The sequence below is a fragment of the Trachemys scripta genome, chromosome 1 (assembly GCF_013100865.1).
Source record: "Trachemys scripta elegans isolate TJP31775 chromosome 1, CAS_Tse_1.0, whole genome shotgun sequence".
Lineage (NCBI taxonomy): Eukaryota > Metazoa > Chordata > Testudines > Emydidae > Trachemys > Trachemys scripta.
The window spans coordinates 311,455,826-311,481,705 of NC_048298.1; the positions used below are offsets into that span (position 1 = coordinate 311,455,826).

At 43.7% G+C, this 25,880-nt stretch overlaps 1 protein-coding gene across 2 annotated transcripts; it reads left to right on the forward strand.

The window, feature by feature from the left end:
- Nucleotides 1–194: 194 nt before the first annotated feature.
- Nucleotides 195–25,880, forward strand: KBTBD3 (kelch repeat and BTB domain containing 3). 2 transcript variants are annotated; one of them, XM_034758856.1, is made up of 3 exons: nt 195–400; nt 16,795–17,042; nt 23,235–25,880. In XM_034758856.1, exons 2-3 carry the CDS (start codon nt 16,819–16,821, stop codon nt 24,862–24,864), a joined length of 1,854 nt encoding a protein of 617 aa, XP_034614747.1. In that variant the 5' UTR covers nt 195–400; nt 16,795–16,818; the 3' UTR covers nt 24,865–25,880. The 2 variants fall into 2 exon arrangements, with proteins under 2 accessions (XP_034614747.1, XP_034614748.1); XM_034758857.1 differs by lacking the exon at nt 195–400 and having other exon boundaries at nt 16,827–16,912.

The window sequence follows — 25,880 nt, forward strand, 5'->3', positions numbered from 1 at the left end:
ACAAAGCGCGCTCCCGTGCCACTCGGGGCCGTGCGCGTCCCTGGTACTGGGGGAAAACTTAACAGGGCGCGCGCCTCCCCGCCCCTGGGAAGAGCGCCCGGCGCGCGCACCTCTCTGTCTCAGCTGGTTTCCAGACCACATCCCCGGCCAGCAAGAGTGTAAGTGACGGGACGACGAACCAATCACCTGCCTACCAGGGACGGCGGCTGCGACGTGATGGGGCGGGCGAGGAGGAGCCCAGCAGCCGTTAACAGAGGGCGGGGTTACTTCCGAGGACAACGCCAGAAGCCACTCCGAACACAGGGATGGAGAGACTGACAGCCGGCTGAGCCAATCAGCGTGCAGCGGCAGCATAGCGGGCCGGCAAGACAGGCCGCACCGTTGCTGCTCTTGGCTGCAGGTGGGTGTCTGCGCGTTATTGAGAAGGAGGCGCGAAGATGGGGCAATGGGTCTCTGAAAGGTCAGCCGCCGCGGGTGGGTGCTGGAGGTCACCCCATCCAGCGGGTTGGCTCCTGTGGTGAGGCCCGGTCAGCATCCGCCTGCCCGTAGCGTCAAAATTTGCCTCCCTTCAGAATGAGCGCCCTGTTGTTACTGAGCATGCGCGAGCTGTGCGAACATGCGCAGTGGCAACGGCTGAAGCCAGCCCGGCCAGAATCCGCTCACTGAGCTAATGGCAGCGAAAGCGGGGGCGGGGGGAGAGACACTCCTAGGACCGGGCTCTGCAGCGCCCCCTATGCAGGCTGTCTGCTTTGTAGTCACAACGCATCTAGCCCAGTTACTCCTGAGGGCATTCTGCTCCAATTTAAAATTCTGAAAAAATCTGCATATTTTATTTGTCAAATAAATGTGGTGACTCCAGCATGGCATTGGGGAGCACAGGCCACTGGCTGCTCCGAGATGGGAGATCGCTGTGCAGCTCCCCTGGGGACATGGACTCAGCAGTGAGGCTGCTCCCAACCCTGACACAACACAAGGACAGAGCCTGTCCCCCTCTGTGCCAGATGCACCAGGTGTGGGCAGTCAGGATCTTAGAGTGGGGGGATCCAGGTGTGGGCTGAGAGGGTTCTGTGTGGGGCAATCTGGGTATGGGCGGCTCAGGGAGGAACCAGATGCACAGGGGCTTCTTGTGGGGTTCTGGGTGCAACTGTAATGGGATTCTGCAGAGGGTCCAGGTGAAGGTGGGTGGGACTCAGCAGGGGGGCCCGGGGGGGGGGCTAGAGCTCAGTGGGGATTCTGTGTGGGGGAGTCTAGGTGCTGGGGGTATGGGGTTTGGTGGGGTGGAAATCCAGGTGCAGCTGTTTGGGGCAATGTGGGGTGAGATCTGGGTGTGGATGGCTCATTGGGGTGATCCAGGTGCAGGAGGAGTAGAACTCGGCAAGGGGGATTCTGAGTGCGGGGGGCAAGACTTAGTGGGAGGGTCTGGGTATGAGGGGGTCTGGATACATGGGGGTTGGGTGCATGGGGGAGCAGCTCCCTTTACAGTGATACCTTCCCCTGCAATTGAGGAGCGATGGGTGCAGGAAGCACGGGGTAGAGGGGGCAGTTTGCAGAGCTTCCTGAAGCCAGGGGAGAAATCTGGAGGTGGGTGTGACCCAGCCCTGGATGCTGTGCAGGGGAAGAGAAAGTCCCATCCTTCCCAGCCCCGCCGGGACTAGCAGCTGAGCCCAGCGCAGGAGAGGAGCCTCCAGCCAGGTCTTTCCCAGTCCCACCCCCTGCCCCACAGTGATTTACCTTGCGGCTGGCTGCCCTGGGTATCCGAAACATACTGCTGGGGAGGGTTGTATGACCGCTCTTGTGGTTTCCCTTTGCTTTCCTCTCAGAAAGTCATTTTTCTGTGGGGAAGCAAAGAAATCTGTAGGGGACATAAGTTCTGCGCATGTGCAGTGGTGCAGAATTCCCCCAGGAATACCCAGTGCCTAGAAAAACCCCCGCCTCCCACACTGTCCTCAAGCATGGGTGCGTGGCCAGGTGTGCAAGCCCTGCCCTTCTCCATGGCTGCCCCCAGGATTGGGCACCAAACGGACGTGGGGAGGGGATGAGACACAGTGCTGTTGTAACATGGGGCAGGGAGAGGCACAACCACGACAAGTCCCGGGGATATCGGTCTCTAGTCTGCCCACTCCACCCTCGCTCCCTACTTTTGTGCAAGTGTAGAGAGTCCCTCCCACTCACCTGCACCATCTTGCCTTGTAATGCTTCACTCTACCAGTTTTTTCTGATGAAAAAGGATATGATTCGGTCACAGAAATCACTGATTCTGGGACTTTCCGGGACTACTTCTGTGGCAGGGCTGGAGCAGTTGTCAGCCCCAGTGCTGCTGGAGCAGTGGCCACCAGAAGAGCTGACTAGCAGTCAGCCCCGAGTGCTAAACATCTTACCAGTGGTCAGCCCAGGGCCACCGAACAGCTGACTGGGGGCCAGGAGGAGCAGCAGTGGGGCTGGAGCTGCTGCAAACCCCAGCACTGCTCTGTTTGTCCCCTGCCCCGGGTATTTTTAGTAAAAGTCAGGGACGGATCATGGGCTTCTGTGAAGTTTTGTTTATTGCTTGCAACCTGTCCCTGACTTCTATTAAAAATACCCATGACAAAAACTTAACCTTACTGATGGATAATCCCAGAGCTGCTTCCTCCCCCGAGTGGCTGCTATTGCAGGATCCATCCTTCTGAGGGAGCAGAAAAGCAGCGTTCATCAAGCCCAGTGCCAGCATTGGACTTGTGGGAGGGAGGTACCTGTGAAAATGGATGATGAATGATTGCACCTTTTGCTACTTTCTCAAGATCATGTTTCTTTGTTTAAAATGAATGAATTTAATAGTTCTGACAGGGTCCAGATTGACAGCTCCAGAAACTGAAGCCCATTGGCAACATGGTGTGTTTCAACTCTGGCCTTCACAATCTATCTCTGTAGATGCAAGTGTATGATCATTTTTTCCCCACGCAAGATCTCTGGCAGAGATATGAAGTTATGTCTTCACTGTACTTTTGTTCACTGCATTTTCACTGCATTAAAACCTTTGTTGCTCAGAAGTGTGAAACACCCCTCTGAACAACAAAAGTTTTAACAACAAAAAGTGTTTGTGTGCACAGGGCTTCGTCGGCAGGAGATGCTCTCCCGGTGACAAAGCTTCCGCCCCTCTTTCAGGGTGGTTTTATTTTGTTGTCAGGAGAGCTCTCTGGTGATGAAGAGCGGCTTCATTGCTTGCTTTACAATGACGCAGCTGCAATGGTACATCCGCACCGTTGTAAGGTGCGCAGTGTAGACATGGCCTAAGGCCTTGGCTACACTACACCGTTTTGTCAGCAAAAGGCAGCTTTTGTTGACAAAACATTGGAGGTGTACGCTACAATGCTCCTCCCACCGGCAAAACTCTCATGCTTTGCCGACAAAATAAAACCACCTGAGAGGCATAGAGCATTTTGCAGCAAAGTTAGATTGACAAAGTGTCAGTGTAGTTGCTGCGCTTGGTTTTGTCACTGTTAATAGCTTCCAGGAGATGTCCCACAATGCCCATCCTAACTGCTCTGGACAGCAATTTGAAATCTGCTCCTGTGCATCCAGATACACAGGCATCTGCCCCCTCCCCTTTAAAGGCCTGGGAATTTTTGAAATTCCATTTCCTGTTTGCTCAGTGTGGAGAGCTCATAATGCATCTTAACCATGGTGGCTCAATGCAGCAAACACTCTCCCTCTTGGAGCACAGCTGAGTTGCTTGATCTGCTGACACTGTGGGGAGAGGAGGCTGTGCACCCCTAGCTCCACTCCAGCCATAGGCACTTAGATACCTACACACAAATTTCTCGTGATTTGTTGGATAAGGACTATGAACAGGACGTGGTGCAGTGTCATGCGAAGATAAAGGAGCTGAGGTAAGCATACCAGAAGGCAAGGGGGGCAAACCATCATTCTGGTGCTGTGCTAAAGACCTGCCTCTTCTATAAGGAGCTGGATGCCATCCTTGTTGGCGACCCCCACCTCCACTGCCAAGAGCCCCGTGGATACTTTGTCAGGGTTGGGGGTGGCGGATAGTAGACCTAACCCCAAGGACAAAGTCAAGTTGGAGGAGGTCAATTTGGAGGACAATGTAGAGCACATGGCAGGGTCGTACGGTGGCATGGTGAGTCAGCACCTTTTTTCTACTCCGGAGGGGTCTAGCCAGCCCCAACAGTCCATCTCTGGCGCACATGATGCAGAAGAGGAGAGCCCTGGTAAGTGATCTTTTTGAGTTGATGCTGCTCAGTTATGTGAGGTGTAGCTATGCTTTGCTCTGTATGTTGTAGAAGTGGGTGAAGGAATACAAATGTGCATAACTAGCTGTGTTTGAGCGTGCTCTACATTCTCTGCTGCAGATAAGAAGTGTAGTGGAACTGTGTGTTAATGCACTGTTAAAACCAAGATTTCACTGGAATCCTCCAGAGAGATCTCTAGGAAAATTCCCTGGTGGTACTTGCCAATCTTCTTCCAAAGGTTCCTTGGCAGAGCAGGGAACTTTCCCCCACTACTTTACACAGACCAAAGCAGCACACAGGTGAGCAACATAGGCACTGTGTCTGAAGGAACATGCATATAGTAGATACACCCTTGCATCCTTGCTCACCCTCAGGAGTGATATATCGGCTTCAGTGACCCCCCCACCCCCATGCCCCGCCTGTGGAAAATGGTGGTAGAGTTTACAATATTGTCCCTAATCACCTTCACTGATCCACTTAAAAAAAAACACTTGGACCATTTGTCCTATCTTGAATGCCCAACCCCCACCTAGGCTGAACTTGCTATGTTTCGGGTGTTTGCTGAGATGTGTGCTTACCACGGGACAGTGAGAAAGTGATTGATATGTTACAAGAAGTGTATTTTACTATAATGAGTCAATGCCCGGCATGAACCAACAATCAGGCTTCTGTATATTGTTTCTTGTGCTTCTGCAGATGTGGCCTTCAGGGGAACCCCCTACATACCAGTGGAGCGCCTCTGCCAGATAAAAAAGCGACCAAGGCAAAACAAAGAGGACATGTTCCGAGAGGCCCTCCAATCCTTAGAGAGCAAAAAAAGAGAATGCAGGGAATGGAGAGAGACCCTCAAGGATAAATTTAAAATAAAAAGGCAGGACAGAAAGGAAAGTGAGGAGCACAATCTCAAAGGCCAGGAGCAGATGATGAAAGTATTGGAGGCGCAAACAGATGTTGAAGTCCCTAATCACTCTCCAGGCTGAAGAGATGTGTGCTTGTCCCCCCTGCAGCTGATATAGAACCGCTTTCCATGCCCTCCCCAAACTCTTCCTACACATTCCTTGCAATCACCCAGCCCGTTTCGGTACCCTTTTCACTCCACCTTTTCGACAGCTTCCAAAATGATAGCTGGCTACACTGCCCTTCACGATTATCTCCCTTTTCTGACAGATAATGAGTCTTTGTCTCCCCATACAGTGGGTTGTGGCTGGAATTAATACACAGTGGCAATTTGATAATTTGCTGACTACAAATCATGGTTAGGAATCATCAAAATTTTCATGCAAGGTGGCAAGTTAACAAAGCATGGCAGAGTGCTGTATGGAAAGGCACTTTACTGATCCTCATTGTCAGACTGTTGCCTCAAAGCCTCCCTAATTTAAATTGCCCCCCGTTATGCCCCTCTAATAGCCCTGGTATCAGGCTGTTCAAATTCAGAAGCCAAGTGATCTGCCTCCATTCTTCATCCCGCGGGAAACTTTTCACATTTAGTCTCACAAAAATATTATGGAGCACGCAGAAGACTGCTATGACCATGGGAATGTTTTCCTCTTTTTGGTCTAACCTGCCATAAAGGCAGTGCCAGCACACTTTTGATCTGGCAAAGGCACATTCTGCATCGGCTCAACCTATTGTTGAAGCACTCCTAGTTGCTGTCAAGGTTTCCCATGCCATGAGAATAAGGGGTATACTGAGTCTCTCAGGAGCACTATAGGAATTTCAGCATCCCCCACTGGAATCTTCTGGTCTGGAAAGAAAGTCCCTGCCTGCCGCTTTCTGTACAGGCCAGTGTTCCTGAAGATGTATGCATCTTCCCGGACTACCCTGCTTTAATATCAGTGAAACGCCCACGGTGATTCACAAGCACCTGCAATATTATAGAGAAGTACCCCTTTCTATTTATGTACTCAGTCACAAGATAGTCCAGGCCCAAAATTGGAATATGCATGCCGTGTATCGCCCCTCCACATTTAGGGAATCCCATTGCAGCAAAGCCATCCACTGTTTCATGCACATTGCCAAGAGTCATGGTCCTTCGTAGCAGGATGCAATTAATGCCCCTGCACGCTTGCGTTAATGCTGTCTCAACGTGGACTTACTGACTCCAAACTGACCAACCAGTAGCAGTCCAGAGTTGCCAGCTTCCACGCCGTGATCACCATGCACTTCTCCATTGAGAGGGCAGCTCTCATTTTGGTGTTCTTCTGCCAAAGTGCTGGGGCGAGCTCTGAACACAGTTTCAGGAAGGTGTCTTTCCACATCCAAAAGTTCTGCAGCTACTGCTCATCATCCCAGCTCTACATAACAATGCGATCTCAGCAGTCAGTGCTTGTTTCCTAAGCCCAAAGGCGTCAGTCCACTGTGTTCAGCTGCTCCATGAATGCCAGAAGTAATCTGGTGTTTCTTTCCATGGCACATCGCCGGTTAGGCAACTCTGATTCCTGTTCAGATTGGGAGCTCATGATATACCACATGACCATCTGCAATGTGATTATACACAATGACTACAACAGTAGAGTAGTGTGGGATCCATCCTTTCATACAGAGGTGGCAGGTGAACAGTAAATGGGGGCCATTGAAAAATGTCACAAAAAGCAGTCAGAATCTCATGGAATGCTGAGATAGAAAAAACTGCATCATGGAACGTTGAGCCTGCACCCATGATGCACTGTGATCCATTCCGCTTTCCACAACACCTAGCTGCAGAAGGTGGCAGGTAGCACAGTGGGATAGCTATCCATAGTGCACTGCCCTCACTGTCGATGCTAGAGCACCAAGTGTGGACTTGCTCGGCTTACGGAGCGTAATGTGAACATGCACAAATGATGTAATTTTAGCACTTTTTGGTCATTGGCATAACTTTTGTTGACAAAACTCTGTAATGTAGAGAAGGCCTCAGTACCTTCCACAGACCTGAAGAAGAGCTCTGTGTAGCTCGACAGCTTGTCAATCCCACCAACAGAAATTGGTTCAATAAAAGATATTATCTCACCCACCTTGTCTCTCTAATTATGGACATACTTTTTTATTAAAGAAAATCCATTGAAAAACTTACTTTGTGTAAATTGCATTTTGCACATAAAATGAGCACAAAATACTATAAAAAGATAGTGAATTTATGTACATTTTTAATATATTTCCATATTTAAATCAAATGAAGTAGGGCAAGACTACAAAACCCATTAAAAACAGTAAGTTTCCCCCCTTGAGGAGTTTTTTTTTTCTTCAGAGCAGGAGTCCAAAACTAATGGTGTAATTCCACAAAGGAACTTCCTTGTGAAATTATATTTATACTCTTAATTCCTAGATCTTGGACTTGCTGCATAACTCCTCCCCCTGGAACCCTAAAATGTCTAAACTTGAGAAAATTTAGCTGTACAAGCAAATCTAATCCCTCTCCAAATATGTCTAACTTGGGGAGCAAGGGGGGAGGTTCGTCCCATTGGATTAATATAATCATGTTAGGATATGCAATTAAAGATCATTACTTGCAGAGAGGAAATCTTCCATCTCTGCAACACCACCAGGAATCAATGCGATTTCAGTGCTTCATACTGGTACCATGCTGTTTTCTTCAGGCAGTTCTAAATATCCAAAAGCTTTAAAGCGTATCTGTTTCCCTTCTGTCTAATACTAAATCTAACATGTAATATTGATAAATGCCATTTTGTGAATTCAGATATCTCAGAATGTCACCAATATATGTTTTGTTACCTGAAAAAAATGATTGACAATATTAATTGCCTGTAAAGTTCCGTTATTTATGAAGAGATGATGGGGACGTTTGCTGTTTTTTACATATAAGTAACTGAGTTCATACCACGGTAAAGCAATTTTTAATATTTGGCACAAAACAAGGAAATCAGTCTTCTAAAAAACTTACATTTTGAAAAAATGACTTAATATTTGTAGTTTAGAGAAATATCCTGTAAAATTGTAGTAATAGTCTGTTTTTAGTATCAGGTTTTAAAGTGTTGGAGTCCCATAGAGCGACTTACGGGTTTCTATAAAATTACCTTTAGCAGCAGCAAAGGCAGTTATGCTTTAATAAGATAATAAATATGTTTAAATAACCTTCGTTGTACTTTGCAATGATATTTGGTATTAAAATAGGAGGACCAAGAAGAAGAGAAAATTAAAATTCTCCCCATCTTACATAAAGTGTAGATATTTCTCTAAATTCCCAGCAGATTTCTGGTTTCTTTGGTGGCATTTCTTTTTCCCCTAAGATATAGAAAACTGTAAGTTATCTGTGTGACAGGTTGTGACCCTGGGGGTGAAGTCTGGGAGCCGTTGGAACCTCTGTGCCCCCTAACTATTCAACTGGGTTGGCCTTTCTCACACTGCTCTGCTGGTGACCCAGCCAGCCTCTCCAGTCCTTGTTATCACTCAACACGACAGTAGGCGGCGCCACATACCCACTTGAGTTATCTGAGTACTTTACCTAAGCCACTCATGGACAAACTGGAGGCCCCTACCCAACTTCCCAGCTCCCCAGCTTTGAACCCCTACTGGAATATAAACCCAGAATTATACCAACTTGCACTGCACAGAGATCTGTATGATGCAAGCTTAGTAATTCATTCGCTCCCCCCCTTCATGTGGGGAAGATGTGCAACAGCCTTTGTTTACCAAATTGAGATTTTTCCCATTCACTTCACTTAAAACACACTGGTTAAGATAAAATATAAAACAGGTTTATTAACTACAGAAAGATAGATTTTAAGTGATTATAGGAGATAACATAAGAACAGCCATACTGGGTCAGACCAAAGGTCCATCTAGCCCAGTATCCTGTCTTCCGACAGTAGCCAATGCAGGTGCCCCAGAGGGAATGAACAGAACAGGTAATTATCAAGTTATAACAAACAGATCAAAGCCTAGGAAATTAAACAAAAAAGCAAATAAAGCCTAATATACTAGATAGATAGGATTTGAATTAGCAATAACTCACCCTGACTGATGATACAAGCAGTCTACCAAGTTCCCATTCACAGGCTAGAAATGCCTTTATCACTCCCCCAGTTCAGTTATTGTTCCTCAGGTGTTTCCAGTGTTCTCTTGCATGGCAAATGAGATCAAGAGATGATGTCACGCCCTATCTTTTATAGTCTCTCCATATGGTGGGAACCCTTACCTCCATGCTAAGTTCCCAGCCCAGTTTGTAGAAAAATACAAATATGAAACTGGAATTCAGTGTCATGTGATCTGGTCATATGCTTTGCTGAGTCATAGCAGCTGTTATCCGTAGACTGTCTGAAGTGTTCCCAGGAAGGCTCACCAGGTGGGGGATAAGTTTCTTCTATGGCCTATTGTTTCCCTTAATGGCCCATTACCTTGAATAGGTCCTTCACAATCAGCTGTCTAGACTGAAAGCATCTTGCCTAGTGGGTGTCACCCAGGTGTAACCACATTTGAAATACAGATACATCACCAATATTCATAATTCCTGATATGAAAATGATACACGCGTACAAATAGGATAATCATATTCAGTAAATCTTATTTTATCCGTCTTATCGAATGGCAGAATGACCCCTCCTCAGTCTCTAAGCGAGACCATTTCAAGTACCTTCAGAGCAAAACACAGAAAGAGCTCCGTCAGATACAAAATAACTGGTGGGAGAGCAAAGCCAAAGCACTATGCTGAGACCCACAACTTAAAGATGTTCTTCAGTGTTATTAAGACTGGCTGTGGACCTTCTAAACCAAGGACCACTCCGTTGCTCTCATTAGACAACATTTATCTTTATCTGATTAAAGATAAAGAAGGCATCAACGAAAGATGGTGAGAACACTTTAGCAACCTTCTCAATAGACCATCAACTGTGAATAATATTGTCCTCAATGAGATTCCACAACAACCTGCTCTGACAGATCTTGACTTTCCGCCCACTATAGTTGAGATTAAGAAAGCTGTTAGCCAGATGAGTTCAGGGAAAGCTCCTGGAAAAGATGGGATACCAGCAGAGATATACAAAGCAGCAAGTCCAGCAGCACTAACAGCGTTCCACAGTGTGATCATCAACATCTGGGAGGATGAAAACATACCACAGGACCTCCACGATGCTATTATTGTCTCTCTTTTCAAGAACAAAGGCAGCAAAGCAGCATGTGGAAACTATAGAGGCATATCCCTCCCCTCCGTTGGAGGGAAGATCATCGCCCGCATCATCTTGAACCGCCTAATAGCCAATATTTCCAAGGCAAATCTACCTGAAAGTCAATGTGGTTTTTGACCTGACCGGAGCACAGTCGACATGGTGTTTGCTGTCAGACAAATACAAGAGAAGTGCATTGAACAGAATATGCACCTGTATGCTGTCTTCATAGATCTGACAAAGGCGTTTGATACCGTCAACAGGGAAGCCCTTTGAACCATTCTAACACAACTTGGCTGCCCAAGAAAATTTGCCCAGATTATACGCCTTTCTCATGACAGCATGACAGGCGAAATATTGTCTGATGGAGCCATATCAGCTCCCTTTAACATCACCAACGGCGTGAAACAAGGATGTGTTCTCGCCTATTTAACCTGTTCTTTGCATGTGTCCTTAAACATGCAATGAAAGATATGGACTGAGGTATATACTTGAAATACCGGCATGATGGTTCACCTGAATGCAAAGACTAAGACAGTGCAGAAACTCCTTCTTGAGGCACTCTTTGCTGATGACTGTGCCCTCGTGGCTCACACTGAAAATGATCTTCAGCACATTATCAACAAGTTTGCTAAGGCCTTGCAACTTTTCAGACTAACTATCAGCCTCGGAAAGACAGAAGTTCTCCATCAACCTGCACCTGGATCAAATGCTTCTGTCCCTAGTATCTCTATTGATGGCACTCAGCTGAAAGTAGTGGAGAACTTTAAATACCTATACGCACGAATATCCAAAGCAAGCCAGGCACTTGGCTGACTGCGTGTCAAAGTTTTAAATCACCACAACATCCGGATGTCAACAAAACTTCTTGTGTACAGAGCTGTTGTTCTTTCATCTCTTTTGTATGGGTGCGAAACATGGACACTATATAGGCGTCACATCAAGCAGCTCGAAGCATTTCACATGCACTGCTGCCGCAACATCATGAAGATCCGCTGGCAAGACAAAGTGCTCAATCTCGAGGTCCTCGAGAGAGCTCAGATGACAAGCATCGAAATGATGATCATGAAGTCACAGCTACGTTGGACCGGTCATGTTAGCCGCATGGATGTCAACAGAATCCCCCGTCAGCTTCTGTATGGTGAGCTCTCCCAGGGCATCCGGCATATAGGTCGTTCACGGAAACATTACAAGGACACCATCAAAGCCAATCTGCAGTACAGCAGTATCAAACCTAGGGACCTTGAGGACGCCGCCAGCGACAGAACAGAGTGGCATGCAACAGTCAGAAATACCTGCATCGCCTTTGAGGAAGACTGCTGTCGGTGTCTACAAGAGGCACGCGAACGACATCACAGAGCATCAGCAGCGCATAATCCACTGACTGCAAACTTCCCATGCACCATTTGCAGCAAAATGTACACCTCTAGAATTGGTTTGTATAGTCATCAGAGGGCACACCATGAGACCAACAATAGATGATCTGCACAGATTTGTCATCATCAGATCGATGGACTACCAAGGAAGGAAGGATTCAGTAAATCATAACTTTTCCAATGACACCTCACATGACACATTATGTACAAGGTGCATCATAATTATGTTATAATTACATTATAATCATACCACTATGATGAATCTGGGGTGCAGAGTGCCACAATCAGCATTTAAGAATACTTTTTATTAAACTAATATCTGATAGGAAGGGTCCCCGAGATTGGTGGAAGGCTCAGTGACAGAGGAAGTGTCTTTGTGAATAAATTTTGTTTCTCTTAGTGAAGATATCCACCTGTGTGGAGCAGACAGCTGCTGGGAACTCTCAAGCAGTAAAGTGATTTTTTTTCACCAACCAGGAAAGAGAGAATACATTCTAGGCTATAATATTCTCTGGGGTAAAGGAAAAGGTGGTTCCTTCGGGGTTGTTTGTTTGTAGTATATTATAGGGTAAAGGCAGTCTAAGGGTATGTCTACGCTACAATTAGATACCCATGGCTGTCCCATGCCAGCTGACTCAGGCTCACAGAGCCTGGGCTAAGGGGCTGTTTAATTGTGGTGTAGACGTTCGGGCTTAAACTGGAGCCTAGGCTCTAGGTCCCTGTGAGATGGGAGGCTCCCAGAGCTCAGACTGCAGCCTGAGCCTGAAATGTGTACTCTACACCACAATTAAACAGCCCCTTAGCCTGAGTCCCATGAACCTGAGTCAGCTGGCATGGGAACGCTGCAGGTGTCTAATAGTAATGTAGACCTACCCTAAAGAGCCCAACCTTTGAAAGCTGTATCTATGAAAGACAACATTGAGTTACAGATTGTTTGTTTGTATTACGGAAGTGCCTAGGATGGCTCAACTAAGATCAAGTGTACTAGGCTCTGTGCAAATAGAATAAGAAACATTTTCTACCCCCAAAAAATTCAGTCTAAAGTTCTGTTTATTTCCACTGTTGTAGTAGACCTTGTGGAATGGATCACATTGCTCTTAGCAGGAGGCTTGATGGAGGAATTGTAACTTTGATGTATTTCCATTGTGATCTATCTGGAGATGGTTGTCTTAGATGCCTTTCAACTTTTTTCTGACTCCTGTATAAGCCTGAGTGTCTGTCTTTCATCATATTCAAGTTTTGTTAATGTAAAATCTAAAAGCGTATCTCTATCCAGGATATGAAGTTGATATTCAAATGAGTATTTTGGCTTGCACACAGAAAAAGCATAAAGAAATAAACTGATGTAAATAGAATTGTGTTCCTCATATTTATAAAATCAGGAGAACATCTGAGTGATTGTCTGCAAAGTGATGTGATGAAATATAGAAAATAAAGTTTCTTTCACAAAGAGCTCCCAAACCACTGACTCTTGTAGCTGTTGTCATTCTGCTTAGAAAAGAGCACTTGAGTGTCAGCAAAAAAAAGGGTATTTCTAAGGCAGTGGTGGGCAACCGGTGGCCCACCGTTTCCCGCAGCTCCCTTTGGCCGGGAACGGTGAACCGCGGTCACTGGGAGCTGAGGGGGACCGTGCCTGCGGACGGTCAACATCAGCAAAATGTTTCATGGCCTGCAATCAGATTACTCTGGTGTGCCGCATGCAGCCCCTGGGCCTCAGGTTTCTCACTGTTGTTATAAGAGCTGAAATGGTGGCTTAATCATTGCTTGTAAAACCGTATTTGAATTCCATTTTTTCCTCTGATCTTTGATCAGTGGACACATATTGGGTGCAGTTAAACATTTTCTTTTACCTTTTGTTAGTAGAAAAGATACTACTAGTTTGAGTGAATATTCCCTTTCCTTGCTGCTGGTTCCAGTGGTATTCTCCATTATATTTTACCTATTGGTGAAAGAAAACAGTAGCTGAGAGTCTGCCTTAAAGTATGTGTGGGTGTAATAGGAGGCTATTTCCTTTATGCAGAGGGAGAAAGGATCGTATTGTGAATGCCTGAACTCTGAAAGAACTTTGATAAAGTTCTTTGTCAAAAGGAATGCTACACTTGCTTTTAAGGAACATAACCAGGCAACCTCAGAGATGTATTTTATTCCAGGCTATACAAGTCCTCCAAATTTGCTTGCATGGTTTTCTACATTTGAGTGGGAAGTCTATCATTTCACTGGAATACCTGCATCCCTGAAGATTTAGTCTTTCAGATGGCAGGCTGTCAATCTCAGCCTCTAACAATCTGGGTATCCAGAGCCCAAGCATACAAAAAGTGCCTCTATGGCTTGTGGACATTGGGCTCTCTGAGTTATCACAATAAATAGTGGTCTTGTTCTTCTATATTTTCCTAGTAACCCAGGCTTAGAATGGAAAGGAGAAGATGCCTTTTTCCAAGTGCAAGGGTGACAATGCTGGGAGCAAGATCAGTGGATCTCTTCTGTTCCAGGAGCCACAGAGATCTATTTGTCGTTGGAGCCACCTGACTGACTGTAGATAAAAATATAGATTGGTCCAACTCCTCCTCTTCTGTGGCAGATATCTTCTGTTGAGAAGACTGCTGGGTGGCTTAGCTTGGATATATGACCTTGTGGATAAGACCTTGCACCCAAAATATTCAGATTTGTTGTGGGTTCCAGGTTTAGTCTGGAATATTTTATTCCATTGTGGCAATTCAGGTGGGCTATTATCTGTTGTCATTTTCAGTCAACATTGTGGAGGTCTCCTGCAAATCTTGAAGGAAAAAATCTATAGCATTAAGCTTTAAGCAGGAGGTCTGATTCTCATTTAAGCCTGGGGTACACCTAGCCCCCACTGTAGATGCAGCTAGATTGATGAAAGAATTCTTCTGCCTCTTGGAAAGATGGATTACCTACATCCATGGAAAAAGCCCTTCCGTTGATGTAGGAAGCATCTATACTATAGCAGCACAGCAGTTGTGCCACTGTAGTGTAGACATACCCTTACGCTAAGGCCATCTTGCATTTCTCTGGCAGCATAAAGAGGCCTTAAAGTAGGTATAAATATAATTTAACCATTTACACTGCCAGAGTGGGGTAAAATGGTCTTATTGCCATGAGAATCAAGCCCAGGGTGTGTTAAGGACACTCTGCTTGAATGTTAGGGCTTTCACCAGTAAGAACTTGTCTACACAGAGGTTGCACTGATTTAAGTTAAATTAATTTAACCAATGCAAACCACTATATGTATGGTTTCAAAGTAGCAGCCGTGTTAGTCCGTATCCGCAAAAGCAAAAAGAACAGGAGTACTTGTGGCACCTTAGAGACTAACAAATTTATTTCAGCTTAAGCTTTCGTGGGCTACAGCTCACTTCTTCAGATGCATCTATATGTATGGTACTTATGATACTTTAAAACTGCTGGAAGCTGTTTAGCTTGCAACTCTAAATTTTACAGTGCAACTAAACCAATATGAACCCGATTTAAATAGACTAAGCAAGTCCACACACAAAGGGTATGTCTTCACTACCGGCCGGATCAGCGGGCAGCGATCGATCCAGCGGGGATCGGGATTTATCACGTCTAGTCTAGATGTGATAAATCGATCCCCGAGCACTCTCCCGTCGACTCTTGTACTCCAACTTGGCAAGAGGTGCAGGCAGAGTCGACGGGGGAGTGGCAGCAGTCGACTCACCGTAGTGAAGACACCACGGTAAGTAGATCTAAGTACGTTGACTTCAGCTATGTTATTCACGTAACTTAGATTGATACCCCCCCTCCCCCAGTGTAGACCAGGCCGAAGTTTCACCATTTTAACTAAATTGGTTTAAAAACATGTCTGTGATTAAACCAGTGCAACTTGGTGTGTAGATCAGGCCTTAGTCATTCAAGTAGTTGTGTATCTGTATTCCTTCATCTTTTAGGCTATGTCTACACTTAAAATGCTACAGTGGCATCGCTGCAGCTGCGCTGTCATAGAGCGTCAGTTTAGACACTCACTACAGTGACAGGAAGAAGTCTCCCATTGCTTTAGTTAAACCGCCTCTCTGAAAGGAGGAATTCTTCTGTCAACCTAACGCTGTCTACACCGGGGGGCTAGGTCTGCATAGCTACGTCTCTCATGGATGTGAATTTTTCACATCCCTGAGAGACATAGCCATGCTGATGTAAGCTTCCAGTGTAGCCCCCGACCTTACTTTGGAGATCAGAGTGACAGTCAGTTTGGCAAAGACTGGATGACAGCAATAGGCTAGTTCATAAAATTAATGTGCACTGTGAACTTCAGGAATTATTTCTTGATTGGGATATGCAGGAGATTCTCCAAAATCTGAACAGTAGAGAGGTGAAGAAGGAGCTTTTCATTCTGAATTGTGTTCTTCAAATCAAAAGTTTGTTTCAGGATAGAGAGAGGCCTGTTTGTCATTTTTTTTTAATGGCAATAAAAATCTGGAATACCCTTCCTAGTATATTTCTGCAGGCAAAACACTGAGTATAGCTATTACCTTATGACATAAAAATTTTGGAATAGCCATGAAGTTTGCTTGAATTTTCTCAGGGCTGAGTGGAAAGAACAATGTCAAAAACCAAGATGATTTTAACAGGGTCTGGTTAGCACATGAGGGCAAAATAAGTTTTCTTCCACTCCCTGCCTCTGCATGAGCAGGAGGGGATTAAGTAGCTTAGGTGCAGCTGCTCACTGCACCCACCTGCATGATAAGCCTAGCAAATGCGGAGTTGTAAGGGGCTCTTTTTGCCACCTTATTCTACTCTATGGGTGCGCAGATAGTCATGATCTGGACTATACGGTGTCATTTTCATTTGCCATAGAAATGAGAAAATTCCAACTTTATAAACTAATACAAAGGAAAATCATGTAGGAACTATTGCCTGATTCATTTAATGAAATATGTATCAACTCTGTGGAGTAAAATTATTAGATTCAATCTAAACCCAGTGAAAAAGCTCATTAATGGACAAATCTTAGCAGTGATGCACATTATTTACATACTAAATCTTTCATTCAGATTTTTTTTTTTTGTGGCATTAAGTTGTTTTTGAACATTATAAAATCGGTGACTTATTTTTCCATTTCAGTTTTAGGAATATATTGAAGAAACCATGGACAATCAACAGGATTTCATTAGCATCTCAACTTGCAGTGGAATTTCTGTTCCTGAAAAGAAAATCAACTCCTTAGTAGCTGAAGATCATGGTCAGCAAATTCTAAATGTATTGCAAAGTTTCAGAAAAAATAATATCTTTTTTGATTTTAAAATACTTGTGAAAGATGAAATAATCCCCTGTCATCGTTGTGTACTAGCAGCATGCAGTGACTTTTTCAGGTAAGCCTACTTCTAATGTAATTTTGAAGAGAATGGATATTTTTAAATTCTTGGTGGGAAAATATAACCACAGAAATTAAGATAAATCAAAGTGACATATCTATCCTCAGCATTTTGAGCAGAGTAATCATTCATATTAAACTCAGGTCCAGTCATGCATATTACCAAAAAACGGAGTGACCCTTTGTCTGAGGTGCATACAGTAGTCTGCATTCTAAAATGTAAATGTAGAATCCTAATTAAATATTGTGCACTGGGAAGACTGTGCATGTCTTCTGTATCTGTATTTGAATGCCCACAACACAAAATATGGTTTGACTTAATGTGGGGAGGGCCAAACCCTATACCTCGTACATTCTTATTGTAGAATGCCCACAAGTAGATCATGAATATATTTATTATTATACGTTTTTCCATAAGATTATGGAATAAAGTTCACAAGGGCTTTCTCAGATAAGTAGACAGTAGACTGATGATTAAGGGGTGACTTGATGTATGTACATGGGGAACAAAATTTTTATAATGGGCTCATCAATCTGTCAGACAAAGCTATAACAAAATCCAGTGGCTGGAAGTTGAAAGTAGACACTTTCAGACTGGAAATAAGGTTCAATTTTTTTAACTATTAGGGTAATTTGCCACTGGAACAACTTACCAAGGGTTGTGTTGAATTTTGTGTCATTGGCAAATTTTAAAATCAAGACTGGATGTTTTACTAAAAGATATGCACTAGTTCAAATAAGAATTTATTCAGGAAGGTCCTGTGGCCCGTGTTATGCAGGAGGTCATATGAGATGATCACAGTGGTCCCTTCTGGCCTTATGATCTATGAATAGATCTATAAATGCCATAAGAATGACTGAAAAAAACAAAAATCCCAGCAATTTTTCAAAAACTTCAACTAAACGCAAAATCCAGCCTCAAATTTGTGGCCTTCCCTGTGGTAATTGGAGCCATAAATTAATTAATGAATAACTAACACTCATCTATGTATAGGATGTAATCCTTTCCATTATAATATGGATGATCTTCATTGCCAAAAGACCCTGGCTAACCTGTGCTTCAGTAAGGCACAAACCTGCATATCTACACTGAAAGATTTCTAGGTTTACTGTTCACTGAGGCAGAAAATTTCAGTACTTCTGCTGTTATGAAAAGCAAAACTAGTACAAGTGAGATTACGTTTCCCAGAGATCAAAAGAGGAGTAACATTGCTGCCCAGCCTTGCCATGGCATAAACTCAAGCCCTGGGATACTTACTGCTGATTGTCCCTCCTGCCAGTTTCTCCCCTTGCTCCTTTAACTGAAAACAAATTCTCATTCCAGCTCCTACAAGATTGAAGAGGAATTGGCTGGTCACACTAAGTGTAGCAAGTATCAGGGGGTAGCCGTGTTAGTCTGTATCTACAAAAACAAGGAGTCTGGTGGCACCTTAAAGACCAACAGATTTATTTGGACATAAGCTTTCGTGGGTAAAAACCTCACTTCTTCAGATGCATCAAAGTGAGGTTTTTACCTATGAAAGCTTATGCCCAAATAAATCTGTTAGTCTTTAAGGTGCCACCAGATTCCTTGTTGTTTAAGTGTAGCAGGAGACCTTTAGAAAGGTTGCCTCCGTAACCCTACTTCCTGCCTCTTTCTGCAGCAGTTCTTAAGATAGCTACCCCTGCACTTCTCTACATTCAAGCTAGTGATGGGAATAAGCAAAGATGGGGAGAGAATGAGAAGCTGAAGGAGCTATGGGTCATTCTTCCCCTTTCAGCAAAAATAAGGCTGATGTTCAAGATATTTTTCTTTCCCTCAGCTATCCTGAATTCTGCACAAAGGAAGTAATGTTTCTCAAGAACTACTGGTGAAGAAGGGAGGAGTGATAAGAGAGGGGATGTTTCTTTCTATTCTCTCCACCAGTTGGATCCTCTTCACTCCTACAGCTGAGTTGCTTACAGGAGCAGTGACTGCCTGAAACTATCCTACCGCCTCTCAGCAGTAGAAGCCTCTGGGCAGTTTTACACTTAAAATGCTGCAACGCTTCAGTGAAGATGCTACTGTGCCGATGGGAGAGCTTCTCTCATCAGTGTAATTAATCCATGTCCATGAGAGGCAGTAGCTATGGGGACAAGAGAAACTCTCCCATCTATAGAGCACTGTCTACATCAGGGGTTAGGTTGGTTTAACTGCGTTGCTTAAGGGGTGTGGATTTTTCACACCCCTGAGCAACATTGTTATACCGATGTAAGTTTGTATTGTAGACCTGGATAGAAAGGAGCAACACTAAATATCTTAGTTTTTCATGGTTTCATTTAGAACCTAGGTGGGGCAGGCGGTTGACGTGGCAAAGTGTAGATCCACTACTTAGTGGGAAGGAGAGCTAATAATGGACAGCACAAACTGAGGTGTTTAATGCTATTTTGCTTCAGTCATCACTCTAAAGGTTAATATTGACCAAATGCTTAACACAATTAATATTAACAACAAGGGAGAAAGAATACAAGCCAAAATAGGGAAAGAATAAGTTAAAAAATATTTAGATAAGCTATATGTATTCAAGTTGGCTGGGCCTGATGACATTCACCTGGGGTATTTAAGGAACTAGCTGAAGCAATTTCAGGACCATTAGTGATTTTCTTCAGGGATGGGTGAGTCCCAGAGGACTGGAGCAGGGCAAACATAGTACCTATCTTTAAAAAGGGGGAAAAAGAAGACCTGGGGAATTGCATACCAGTCAGATTAACTTCAGTTGCTGGAAAGATACTGGAACAAATTATTAAGCCGTTTGTAAGCACCTAGAAGATAATAGGGTGATAAGAAAGATTGTGAGTTTCATGAAGGTCACAAAAGTCCCGGATTCCATGACTTTCCATGACTTCCGTGACTTCTGCAGCGGCCGGTGCACCTGGCTCAGGGACAGCTCAGGCAGCCCCTGCGCCAGTCGCTCTAGCCGTTGCTGGGGCAGTCTCAGGCCCCCGCACGCCACCCCACGCCCTCAACAGCAGAGTTTGGGTGTATGAGGGGGCAGGAAGTTGAGGCATGGGACAGGGTGAGGCAGGCTCTGGGCGGTGCTTACCTGGTTGGCTCCCCGGAAGCAGCAACATTCCCCACGCTCAGCTGCTAGGCAGAGGCATGGCCAGGCAGCTCTGCATGCTGGGTACGCAGAGGTCTGCAGGCTGGGTATGCAGAGGTCTTCCAGGGGTACATCAACTCATCTAGTTATTTGCCTAGTTTTACAATAGGCTACATAAAAAAGCACTAGTGAAGTCAGTACAAACTAAAATTTCATATAGACAATGACTTGTTTATACTGTTCTCCGTGTCCATTAAAGTTAGGACAATGTTATCAGTTTAATCTGTGGCAAGGGAGATTAGGGTTAGATATTAGGAAAATCTTTCTGACTATAAGGATAATTAAGCACTGGAACAGGTTATCATGGGAGGTTGTGGAATCCCCCTCATTGGAAATTTTTAAGAACATGCTAGACAAACATGTCAGGGATGGTCTAGGTATATTTGGTCCTGCCTCAGCAAAGAGGAATAGACTAGATCAGTGGCTCTCATGCTTATTTGCTCACATGTCCCTTCTTTGTGTCTGTAGTAGTTTACACACACACCTTCCCACCACACAAGTACATATACCAATACAAAAAAATCAACATGCAACTCTCTCTAAATATTAAAAACAGTAAGGCATTGATTCCAACAGAGCCAATGATCCATTGTAAAAAGAGCAAAACTGCAACTGTGGTCGCTGCTTACAATGAAATGTGCACACCATGTCATAGCAAATGGATTAACATACAGATGGCAATGACTTCATATAATGCTATGCAAGCTTAAAAGATATCCATCAAAATGCACAGTGTCATCTGAGGGTCTGATATGTCTGGAGCAATCAGCTCTGCTAGTTATTCATTGCTGTGGGTAAAATGTGCTCAGTAAGTTTTTTTTCCCCCTAAAGCTTCTCACGCCTCCCCCCCAGAGGGGCCTGACCCCAGTTTGAGAATCTCTGAACTAGATGACTCTTGAGATATGTTCCTGCTCTACATTTCCATGGTTCTTTGTTGGTTTACAGGGAGTGTGATGTCACCAGCATTGTCTTTTCACCAGCAGTTATTAGTATGCAAACTTCACTGATCCCAGGCTCCCCACCTTAGCATCTCACTAATCCATAGCTAGTATGTATTGAGTAATCCAAATATAATCAAAACAAGTTACAGTACAATTTGAAGAATGTCATTTTTAAATATTGCAGAATACCATGAGCCAAATTCAGCTGTTGGACTCAGGCTCATGCTACTTCACTAAAAATAGCTGTATAAATGTTGCGAGTTGGGCTCTGAAGCCTAGGGAAGGGTATAGGCTTCTGAGCTCCAGATGCGACTTTAAAGCACTGTCTACACAGATATTTTGACCATGGTAGCACAAGCCCCATGAGTCCAAATCTGTTGACCCAGGCTGGGAGGCTTACTGTGTAGACATGCTCTTGGTGACAATAAGTGTGCGTGTATGGAGGGTTCAGTGCTGGAGCTGTGATCTTATTATGAGATACGTGTGACTGGGTCCATACTAACTTCCCTCTCTAGGGGACACAGGACACTGGGACCACACAAGAATCATATTAAAAAAATCTCTCCCTTCCATTGTTTGGCAGAATATAGGGGCTACGCAGGAAGTTGCTTAGATTCTGGGACTGTCAGACAACCAGACACAGTTGGTTTATAAACCAGTCGCAAAGAAGTCAGGGACGAGAATGGGGGAAAGGATGTTCTTATTACAGAAGGAGACTGTCAGTCAGAAACTCAGCGTAAGAACATTTACCATGGGAGTGTGCTTGTATCTCAGAAGAGAAGGGCTTTATTTTGGGATTGTATTTGCTCCTGGGTATATCAGTGTGTGGGTTCTGGAACAGCCCCATCTGTCGCAGTGACATTTTACATTTAAATCATTTAGGATAATGTATCATGGGATCAGATGAGAGGAGAGGTTCCACAAGGCTCTGCCCTTAGTCCCTTCATTTTTTCTCTCCTATACCCTATTGACTGGTGATACCTGCTCATGGCTTTAACTACCATCTTTACACTGACTCAAAATCTACCTTTCTGCTATCAGGTTTAATTCCCTCCATCCAATCCTGCATCTCAACCTCGTTTTCTGCCATCTCTTTGTGGATGTCAACTTAAATTCCACAAGGCCACAGCTAAGCTCCTGATTTTTTCCACCATCCCCAACCCCTTGTTATAACTATGGAGAACACCACTGTCTGCCCAGTTGCTCAGGCCTGTAACCTGGATATTAGCCCTCTCTTTCAACCCACCATCAAGGCTTTGCCTGAATCCTGCTTCTTCCAACATAATATTTAAACTATTGATCCTTTCCTCTCTGTCCACACTGTCAAAGCTCATCTTGGTTCTTACCATCTCATGTCTTGGCTATGACAACCTCCTCCTCCTCTCCGGTCTTGACAGCTGCAGTCTTTTCCCTCCCCCGCCATAAATCTATTGAAAATATTGCTACCAAGATCATTTTCCTGGCCAATCCCTTTGATCAGGTCACCCTTCTCTGTTCCTCCATTGGCTCCTCCTTTTCCACCATATCTAACATATGCTTCTTGTCTTGACCTTTGAGGCCCTTCATATTTTAGCCCCACTCAGTTTATCTCCTGTATTATTTTATTACACCATCTAGATCAGTGGCTCTCAACCTTTCCAAACTACTGTATCCCTTTCAGGAATCTGATTTGTCTTGTGCACCCCCAAGTTTCACCTGACTTAAAAACTACTTGCTTACTTAATCAGACAAAAATATAAAAGTGTCACAGCACACTATTACTGAAATTGCTTCTTTCTCATTTTTACTATATAATTATAAAATAAATAAATTGGAATAGAAACATTGTACTTACATGTCAGTGTATAGTAGATAGAGCGGTATAAACATGTCATTGTATGAAATTTTAGTTTGTACTGACTTCACTAGTGCTTTTCTATGTAGCCTGTTGTAAAACCAGGCAAATATCTACATGAGTTGATGTACCCCCGGAAGACCTCTGCGTACCCCCAGGGGTATGTGTACCCCGGGTTGAGAACCACTGATCTAGATTATTTTTCTCCCTCTCAGTATAGTGTTTTCTTGTTTTCTGTTTGCTAGATCTATAATGTTATTTAATTTGTGTATATGTCTCCTATATTTTACTTGCAGAGCCATGTTTGAGGTTAACATGAAAGAAAGAGATGATGGGAATGTTACTATTAGTAATTTATCACCCAAGGCAGTGAAGGCTTTTCTCGATTATGCCTATACAGGAAAAACTGAGATAACAAATGATAATGTGGAAATGTTCTTCCAGTTGTCATCATTTCTTCAAGTTTCACACCTCTCCAAAGCTTGCAGTGAATTTCTAATAGAAAGTGTTGATCTTGGGAACTGTTTACAATTGTTGTCTATATCAGAAAGTTATGGTTCTGTTCATTTGTTTGATCATGCACTAGAATTTGCACAGCACTGCTTTTCCTTGCTACTCAAATCTAGTGATTTCTTGGAGATGAATTTTGAGATATTACAGAAATGTATTGAAGCAGATGAGCTATATGTCCCGGAGGAAGAATCTGTGTTGAAAGCTGTCCTGCTGTGGACCAAACATAATTTAGAAACAAGACAGAAGCATCTCCATCACTTGATTAAAAAAGTGAGATTACATCAGTTATCTGAAAAGACACTGAAGGACTTGTTGCATTCTGAAGAATATTTGCTTCAGAGCACTGACTGCTTAGGAATAATCAATGATGCAATTAAAAGTGTACAAAACTCCAGTGGACTATTTCCAGATGCTCGTCCTTCAACAACAGAAAAATATATATTTGTTCACAAGACTGAAGAAAATGGGGAAAACAGACACACATTTTGCTATAATAGCAAAACTGATAAATGGAGAGAACTGCCCCCCACACACATCATTGATCTGCCAGGGTCAAGTTTATCTAGTTATGGAGAAAAAATATTTATAACTGGTGGGTGCAAAGGGAACTGCTGTAGGACTGTTAGACTTCATATTGTTGAACCCTTTCATGATGCCACTGATCAGACTTGGTGCTACTGCCCAGTCAGCAATGATTTCTCCATAGTGTCAACTATGAAAAAACCAAGGACTATGCACACATCTGTCGTGACTCTAAATCAGTTATTTATAATAGGTGGAAAGACTAAAGGAGCTCAGGACATCAGAAGTCTTTTGGATGTAGAATCTTACAATCCTCTCTCCAAAGAATGGAAATCTGTAAGCCCGTTACCAAGAGGCATATACTATCCAGAAGCAAGTGCATGTCAAAATATAATTTATGTCCTTGGTGCTGAAGTAGAGATTACTGATGCCTTTAATCCATCTCTGGATTGTTTCTTTAAGTACAATGCTATGACTGATCAATGGTCTGAGCTTGTAGCAGAGTTTGGGCAGTTTTTTCATGCAACTTTAATCAAAGCTGTTCCAGTGAACTGCACATTGTATATATGTGACCTTTCCACCTACAAGGTTTATAGTTTTTGTCCAGAAACTTGTGTTTGGAAAGGGGAAGGATCTTTTGAATGTGCTGGCTTTAATGCAGGAGCAGTTGGAATAGAAGATAAAATTTACATACTAGGTGGTGACTATGCTCCAGATGAAATTACAGATGAAGTACAAGTCTACCATAGCAACAGGTCTGAATGGGAAGAAGTCACACCAATGCCAAGAGCCTTAACTGAGTTTCATTGTCAGATGATTCAGTTTAATAAATACAGAGACCCATGGTCATCTGTAAGGCAGTGTACTCTGGAGCATTTTGAAACATTATGAGTTATAACAGTCTACTTAAATGCACAAGTATTTAAAACATATTATTTTTAGCTGTTGCTATAGTTTTTTGCAAAAAGTGTATATTATATTATAAACATGTTCTATTGATAACTTATGTTGTAGAATTGTTTGTTTTTATGGTAATCATGTATATCAACTTTTACATAGGGTTTATATGCAACTTCTTTTCAGATGTCATTTGAATAATTTGCAGAGCAACATCACTTTTCAAGAAGTAAAGTAATAGGGGTTTAATTTTGTAATATCTATGCACTGTTACTTGTATCTTCATGAATGCCCCAGTGGATAAATCACTGAGCAAGAAAATTGTGTTGATATTTTTCCTTCATAACTAATGGAGTAGAAATATGATTAATTTTTGTTTAACCCTAGCAGAGGAGCTGTAAACATCATTGTGTCAGTTTACCCTTGCTGCATTGACAACAGCAAGAGCAAATGCCAAAGAGGCCTTCACATTCACAAAGCATTGACTCTGGATATTTAGTGTGAAGGGAATAATGATTTTTACAGTTTTATTTCATTGTGGCCTGTTTTCCCTACTCCTGTACTTGCTGTCTTCATCCTGAAGCTGTTGTCAGACAACCTCTGAGACTGACACCATTCAGTAAGCAATTGCTGTATGGTGTGTGATTCACACAGCAACCTCCTGCACCTTTGCAGATTGTCATCTCGGTAGTGTTGCCAAACATAAGTAGGCCAAAAGAGCAAGATTCTTGAGGTTGCTCTCAAACCTTGGTCTTCCATCTGTCAAGTGTATAGTGCTACATACTATGGCCATGTCTATACTACTGGCTAAATCAGCATTGCTGCGATCAATGCAGCGGTATTGATTTAGTGAGTCTGGTGAAGACACGCTAAGTCCATGGGAGAGTGCTGTCCTATTGACATCTGTACTCCACCTCCCCGAAAGGTGGAAGCTATGTCAACGGGAAAGCGTCTCCCGTCAACAATAGCACGGTGTAAACACTGTTGTAAATCGACCTAAGTTACGTCGA

Excerpts from the sequence above, each read along its gene's own strand:
- KBTBD3 (XM_034758856.1), top strand. The coding sequence starts at position 16,819 with ATGGACAATCAACAGGATTTCATTAGCATCTCAACTTGCAGTGGAATT. Across the intron at positions 17,043-23,234 it reads GCATGCAGTGACTTTTTCAG|AGCCATGTTTGAGGTTAACA; the intron begins GTAAGCCTACTT and ends TTTTACTTGCAG.